Source organism: Euleptes europaea, chromosome 17 (assembly GCF_029931775.1).
Source record: "Euleptes europaea isolate rEulEur1 chromosome 17, rEulEur1.hap1, whole genome shotgun sequence".
NCBI lineage: Eukaryota > Metazoa > Chordata > Lepidosauria > Squamata > Sphaerodactylidae > Euleptes > Euleptes europaea.
Window position 1 is genome coordinate 19,277,114 of NC_079328.1, and position 8,360 is coordinate 19,285,473.

General features: G+C 47.0%; 1 protein-coding gene across 1 annotated transcript; it reads right to left on the bottom strand.

Moving 5' to 3' along the window:
* Positions 1-418: 418 nt before the first annotated feature.
* KLHL42 (kelch like family member 42) lies at positions 419-8,360 on the bottom strand (the record flags this gene model as incomplete). Its single annotated transcript, XM_056862310.1, has 3 exons — positions 419-912; positions 1,958-2,151; positions 7,561-8,360. Coding segments are annotated over 3 exons (1,440 nt in total), but the record flags the coding sequence as incomplete, so codon positions are not given.

Genomic DNA, 8,360 nt, shown 5'->3' on the forward strand with positions numbered 1-8,360 from the left:
TGTGCATATTCATGCCCTCCTCGTGTAGCATTTCACACTGGCACAACCACAACTAACACTAGGTATTCCCAGCGATGTATTAAGAGTTTGAAACTTATAAAAAATACTGTTCGCACTTTGTTTGGCCCCTTTAGCTGCAAAGACGTCTTCCAACCATTTATAAGCCGTGGTATCCAAAAAACCCTTTAAAGAGATGTTTTTTATAACATTTTCAAACTCTTAATACATCGCTGGGAATACCTAGTGCGGTAACAGCCTAAATTGCTTAAGGCACTGAATGCTCCATTTTTTTTTTTGTCACTCACATTACTATGCAAAACGCTATAGATGGCACGATATGTCTGAAGCATTATGATTAACAAAGTCTATTAATATATAACCTGTGGATACGATGATAAATTAACTAAGAAATCTCTTATTCAATAACAAATCAAATTTATGAAGGGAAAAACTACTGTGTTTACATTCAAATAAGATTTGGCAAATACATGGAACAGACCAATATATTTTGTCCAAAGGTTGGAAAGGGCCTAAGTGATTCCCAGCTGTCTGAGAATATATTGTACTTCAGGAAAACCCGGTGCTCCAAGCTTGTAGAGAGAGTGACATCTCTACTCAGTATATAGATCCCGTCGTTGTGCAGAGCGCAAGTCAAATTAAGACCAGATTTCGAGGTGTTCTCTTTGAGGTAGAGCCATTCCTTGGTGGCTGTATTGTAAGACTGCACTGTCAACATGTCCTCATTCTGGCTGGGTTTTTGGTTGGATCCCAGTTCGTGGATACAGCCCCCAACTATGTAGATGGTTTCCTCAATGGACAGCATTTGCTGCTTGCGAATGTGGATGTCACACAACTCAAAGTCCGTCCAATTGTCTGAGGTAGGGCAGTACTGCAGGATGTTCAGGTTTCGGTCTGAAACAGAGAAGCGTTTGATGAAAAAAACGTTCCTTGTGTGTTGGCATATGGACAATGTATTTACACAGAGGTTTCAGGGAGTCAAAGCACATCACATGCATTGTCTTTTAATCCTTAAACCGCAGGCACAGTTGAGCAGCGGATGACATAGTTACCCATCGTCATGGAAATGTCATTTCTATTGGATGGAAAATATCAAATCAATTGAGCTGATTTTGAGCTCTCTGGCTTTTTGTATTGTTTGTATTTCCTATAGACTGTTTATACCAGGGCTTCTTAAACTTTTTCCACTCGCCGAAGAAATTTTTACATGACCCCGGGTACATAGGTATATAAAAAAGGTATACAAATCAAACATAATAAATCATTAAAAAAATTATTGTGTTGAATATCCCTTATCCAGACTGCTTGGGACCAGAAATGGTCCATATTTCAGATCTTTCCATATTTTGGAATATCTGCATATACATAATGGGATATCTTAGGGATGGGAGCCAAGTCTAAACACAAAATTCATGTATGTTTTATATATGTCTTATAAACACTATATATACATAGTCTGAATGTAATTGTAAACAATATTTTTAATAATTTTGTGTACACTGAACCATCAGAAAGCAAACTGGCTGAGGGCCTGTGAGTAATACCTGCATGCTAGCTCAAAAGGTCTGGTTTTTGGGTCAGTCCGCATATTGAAAGTCTGGATAAGGGATACTAAACCTGTATCTTCAATTAATTAATTTAATATACATATCGTTTAGTATCTTTTATTACAACCAACACCACAAATTCTCCAGATGTTTCTAACACTTGCTCTCCCTTTTATGATGTTTTAAGTGGTTAAGTGGTTCTAACAAAATATAATACATTACTGTTTGCGAATTTTTCTAATAGACCAAAATAGACACCTATACTTTTTGCACGTATGTTAGTTTTCCCTTTGTGCATTGTCCCTTCTCCAACTTTCTAATCAACCCCAACCTTGCAAATATGATTCTCAATAACACATGCAAGAGTAGAACCACCCAAAAACTGGACTCGCCTCTTGTCGTGTAGCCTCCCATGACATAGATCTTGCCTTTGCATTCGCATGCCGAGAATTCTGCAAGGGGGCTGGGCAAAGACGCCACAAAGTTCCACCAGTCGTTCTCGGGGCTGTAACACTCCACATTAGAGAGGGCCTGCCCACCAATGGCATACAGCTTTCCCTCGACAGCCAAAAGCTTAAAGTTCGACCTGCAAATAAAGATTGGGAGAATTGAAGTCACAAGCAGATGATTGCCATCAAGATATGACATTCCACCTGGGGTGGCCCTATAAATTCTAAACAGTGATTTGTTTGCGACTGGTAAAGCTAGTTTGCAAAGACAAGCACAAACCACAATTTGCCAATCTGGAGGACAATGGTTTACTGCTGAAGCGGAAGTAACAATTTTGCTCCCAGCAGGTGATGGAACCAGTGATGCGGCGAGTAAGCCTGAAGTCCCTTCAAGGCTCTTTCGTGCTGCAACAAATCGAGGTTTGATGGCTTAAACTGAAGTTTCATGCACATTCCCTTGGGAGTAAGTTCCACTGATTCAATTGAGTTTGCCTGCATGAAATGCACAGCGGAATGTGCCCTATGGGGTTTCTTTTGTCTGCCTCCATGGGCAAAAGGTGATTTAAGACTTCGAGGGGGGTCAGGCTTGTAAATTCTGTTTCCTTGATCACCTCTAGAAAGTAAGCATTCCCTTGAAACAACCACTCATGGAAACTTCGTAAGAGCCAGCCTTTTATTCTTTAAAGTTGCAAATGGCTAAAACAGGTATCAGTCTTATTGCCAACCGATTTGAACAGAAATGGTTTGGTGTTATCTTACTGAACTCAGTTACATCACATGCAAATAATTCAAAATAGTCCTTCAAGTTAGCATGCATTTGCCCAAGATTTTAATAATTTTATTTGAGCCTGCCTAAGATTTTATCATCCACTTTATTGGCTGCCTATCAAATGCAGGAGGGGAGGGGCTGTGGTTCAATGGTAGAGCATCTGCTTGGCATGCAGAAGGTCCCAGGTTCAATCCCCAGCATCTCCAGTTAAAGGGACTAGGCAAGTGGGTGATGCGAAAGACCTCTGCCTGAGACCCTGGAGAACTGTGGCTGGTCTGAGCAGACAATACTGACTTTGATGGACCAAGGGTCTGGTTCAGTATAAGGCAGCTTCATGTGTTCATTTTATAGGCTTTTGTCTGAAATGCAACTCCACTGATTCTCAGCTATGCTCAGATTTCATTGGTCTTCTGCTATTGTTATTTTACTCTTATGTTAGTTTTATTATTTTATATTAACTGCTACTGGACTAATAATTTATACTGGTGATGGGGTGGGTATATTAGCGGTTAGCTATATAATTATTAATCCCCCCTTTCTTGGTTTCTAAGGTTGTTGGGAGCTGCGCTGAGCATTTCTTTTCAGAAAGGTGGCAGAGAAAGGTAATAAATAAAAACAAGAATGGTCCAGCTGGATTTAACACCACTCATGTGGAGGAGCGGAGAATCAAACCCAGTTCTCCAGATTAGAGTCTGCCACTCTTAACCACTACACCACACTGGCCTGTTCTGATGTTACAACAGTGTGGTGTAGTGGTTAAGAGCAGTGGTTTGGAGTGGTGGATTCTGATCTGGAGAACCGGGTTTGATTCCCCACTTCTCCACACGAGTGGCAAATGCTACTCTGGTGAACCAGGTTGATTTCCCCACACCTACACATGAAGCCAGCTGGGTGACTGTGGTCTAATCACAGTTCTCTTAAGAGCTCTCTCAGCCCCACCTACCTCACAGGGTGTCTGTTGTGGGGAGGGGAAGGGAAGGTGATTGTAAGCCGGTTGGATTCTGCCTTAAGTGGTAGAGAAAGATGGCATAGAAAAAACCAACTCTTCTTCTCAATGACTGATGTGCCAACTTCCCTCACATGCCACTGAGAGAACATCAGAATCCCAAACTCACATCAGAGCCTTCATTCCCAGAAACCAAGCAATGCAGTGTCAAAAAATACCTAATTCAGGGGCCCATCGCTCACTCAGCAACACTTAAAGGGAATCATGCGGCAGTGGTTCCATCCCATGCAGCCCTTGAAGCAACATACGTGAGCGTCTCTGAACATTCAGGAAGTGCTATGCAAATGCTCAGTGTTTTCAATTCAATAATAAGGCTAATGAGCTTCCAACAGCTTTAGGCATCTACACATTTTAGACCTCTGCTAACTTAGCACTGGGTGACAGGTATGGCATCATCCATCATCTCTGTGCATGTATTCAGGAATCATCAATGCTGACCTGTGCTGTGAGAAGCAACGAGATGCGTATTTGGAGCATTCAAGCATTTATTCCACAATGCACCATTAAAAAAAACACACACACACACACACACACACACCACAGGACACTTCTTTCTAGAAAGGAATCTGTTCTTTTAATGATGCAACTCTGAAAAGCAAAATGCGTGTTTGAAACAGAAGGCCAATTGTCTGAGTCAACCTTTGCTGACATGTACAATTAGGTCACTCTGTACATCTCCGCCCTCCAATAATGCTTTCTAGCTGAAAGCATCCGGGCTAGCCCAGCCACAACAGATGCGCAAACAGCAGCACTTGCTTCACACGCTTAATTTTCAAACAGGCACACCTGTCTTAAACATCATTTGAGCACAATGTGAAGTTGAAAGGAAAAGAGTCAGAAGAGAGACTTTTCACAAGGTGCCCGCTTGCAGTAGAATACATTAGTATACTCATAAGAACATAAGAAAGCCGCCAAGCGTGACTATCCCAAAAGTTTAGGGTTTAGTTTAGTTTACTGTTGTTACGGTCGCACATGTATAAAACAGTCTTGAACCATCGCTTATATAAAATACAATCAATATTTCACACTAAAAGAGTTACATGAACCACCATAAAAGTAAAATTATGTACATCCATATCCACACATGTACCTAGTTAAAAAAACCTATACAGCAAACCTGAATCTGCTATAGATAAGTTATGTAAAGTTTAGGGTGTTTTTCTAATCCAGCCTGCCCGTACACACCTGTTAAGAGGACCAGAGTGGTGTAGTGGTTAAGAGCGGTGGTTAGGAGCGATGGACTCTAATCTAGTGAACTGGATTTGTTTCCTCGCTCCTACACATGAAGCCAGCAGGGTGACATTGGCCTAGTCACACTCTCTCAGCCCCACCTACCTCACAGAGTGTCTGTTGTGGGGAGAGGAAGGGAAGGTGATTGCAAGCTGGTTTGATTCTTCCTTAAGTGGTAGAGAAAGTCGGCATATAAAAACCAACTCTTCTTCTTAAGTCACCAGATCCCCCCAAACCCAAGTTCATTTCTAACTTGGCCAAACTTTCCTGCTTGGTCACTTGGAAGCACTATAGAATGGCCAAGTGGTGGCTGTGTTGCGCTGACACCCATCCTCATTTACTTTACTTATAACCCACCTCGCTCCCCAATGGGGGACCCAAAGCAGCTGACATAATTCCCCTCTCCTCCATTTTATCCTTACAACAACGCTAGGAGGTGGGTTAAGTCAAGTACATGTGACTGACCCAAGGTCACCCAGCAAGCTTCCGCAGCAGAACAAGGATTTGAACCTGAAGCCTCCCAAACTCTGGTACAACCACTACACCACACAGGCATGCAAAAAGCAGGATGGTAATCATCTGCATCATGACGTTTACTAGGCAGACTATGTTTACGGGGTGGTTGGCCATTGCCTTCCTCAGTTGTCTACACTTGACCCCCAGCAAGCTGGGCACTCATTTTACCAGAGGGATGGAAGGCTGAGTCAACCTTGAGCCGGCTACCTGAAACCGACTTCCGTTGGGATCAAACTCAGGTCGTGAGCAGAGCTTGGACTGCAGTACTGCAGCTTACTATTCTGCGCCACAGGGCCTTGGTCCATCAAAGTCAGTATTGTCTACTCAAACCGGCAGCGGCTCTCTCAGGTCTCAGGCAGAGGTCTTTCACATCACCTACTTGCCTAGTCCCTTTAACTGGAGATGCTGGGTATTGAACCTGGGACCTTCGGCATGCCAAGCAGATGCTCTACCACTGAGCCATGGCCCCTGCCCTAAAAGAATAAACTGTATAGCTAGCAGAGATCGAATCCTGAGAGGAGGGAGCTGCCTTGAGTTTCACTGCTCTTTGGGCCGTGGGTGCGTCTCTCACCAAATCAGAAAAGCACCGTCAACTTTGTGTCTTGCTCTCCCAGCTACTAAGTGGGGGCTTACCACCAGAAACAGACATGACTATTGGCTTTTGGAACACACCACCACCATCACGTGGCTCTCTATGCCAGTTTATTTAAGCTTCTGAGGGAACACCAAAAATGGACTTGCTGGTAGAAACATGATCACCCACAAATGGCACATATTTTTGGCCAGAATAAGCCCTTTTGTAGAAAGCATGAATAAGGGCAGCAGGAAAAAAGTGCATGAAAGGATGCAGAGAGACCCAGTCTGTAATACAGACAAATCTTATGTGTTTTCAGTGACCACAAATCAGTATGAGAAGGAAAAAAAGCCGAATCCCTATCAGCACGACAAGAGTGGAAGCCGCCCTCCAGCATCTTTCGTTTTAAGTACACGCTATGTAAAGCTAAACAGGCCAGCATCATAACTAGTTCTTCCTACACCCCCATTAAAAGCCGCACATCCCCATGGCCTGCTGCCCTCACTGAGCCTCCAGGAAAGCTGATGGCCTCCTTTTCCATCCCCTACCTTAAAAGTGTGACCCTAGAAGCTAAAACGACTAAACTGAGGCTGTCACATTATGAGAAGACAAGAGTCACTGGAAAACACAATCATGCTAGGAAAAGTTGAAGGCAGCAGGAAAAGAGGAAGACCCAACAATGGATGGATTGACTCTATAAACTAGCCCCGGTCCTCAATTGGCAAGATCTGAGCAAGGCTGTTTAGGATAGGACGTTTTGGAGGACATCAATTCATAGGGTCGCCATGAGTCGGAAGCGACTTGACGGCACTTAACACACCTTAAAAGTGTACCTAGTTATTCCAAGCAATGAAGAGTGTGTAACTAACAAAATAGTGCAAGATCGTGGAAGTTTGTTTTATGGCCAGGTACCCTATCACTGCCCTGACCTGGATGGCCCAGGCTAGCCTGATCTCGTCAGATCTCAGAAGCTAAGCAGGGTCAGCCCTGGTTAGTGTTTGGATGGGAGACCACCAAAGAAGTCTAGGGTTGCTGTGCAGAGGAAGGCACTGGCAAACCACCTCTGTTAGTCTCTTGCCTTGACGGCACTTTACACACACCCTATCACTAGACGCCCCGAGAAGCATCCCCCTGAAGAAGAGTTGGTTTATATATGCCGACTTTCTCTACCACTTAAGGGAGATTCAAACTGGCTTACAATCACCTTCCCCTCCCCAGAACAGACACCCTGTGAGGTAGGTGAAGCTGAGAGAGGGTGACTAGCCCAAGGTCATCCACCTGGCTTCATGTGCAGGAGTGGGGAAACAAACCTGGTTCATCAGATGAGTCTCCGCCGCTCATGCGGAGGAGCGGGGGAATCCAACCCGGTCCTCCAGCTCAGAGTCCACCGCTCCAAACCCCGGCTCTTAACCACTACACCCCGCTGCCTCGCCCGGAAGGCTGGTGGTTACCTCTTCTGGTTCATGGAAGCCACCTGGCTCCACTCGCCCAGCCAGGGGTTGTAGCAGTGGGCGGCCGCGATCTCCTGGCTGCTGGCCCGGCGGCCCCCGACGATGAACAGGTAGTTGTCCAGCACGGCGGCCCCGGAGCCCCGCACGTTGCCCAGGTCGGCGGGCAGCTCGCCGGGCAGGGCCAGCCAGCGCCGGGCCCCCTCGTCGTAGCGGAGCCCGGCGCAGGGCGACCCGCCCGGGGCCCCCGCGAAGTGGCCCAGGGCCAGCACGGCGGCCGCGCCCCGCCGGCGCCTTTCCCCCAGCTGCAGGCGCAGGGCGGCGGGCAGGAGCAGGTGGGGGCGCGCCTGGGGCCGGCGCAGCACCTGGTGGAGGCGCGCCCCCATGAAGCGCGCGCACGCCTCCTCCAGCTCCGGCAGGCCGTACACCTGCGCCAGGTGGCGGAGCTCCAGGCAGTTGCCCAGGCGCACCTGGGCGGGCAGGCGGCGCAGCAGCGGCGCCACCTGCAGGTACGAGGCCGCCTCCACCAGCTCGGCCAGCAGGGGGAGCTCGCCGCCCTCCTCCTCCTCCAGCCGCCCCAGGTGGGAGGTGTGGATGAAGCGCAGCACCAGCTCCAGGCCGGCCGCGCTCAGGCCGCCGCGCAGCTGTTGCACCTCTGGCTGGGCGGCCGCCGCCGCCTCCCGCATGCCCGAGCGGTACAGGGCTCGGAAGAAGTCGCTCTGCTCCAGCAGCTGCCTCTTGCACGCCGAGAAGCTCCGCTCGCCCAGCCGGATCTGCACCACTGCTTCTTCTTCTTCTGCTGC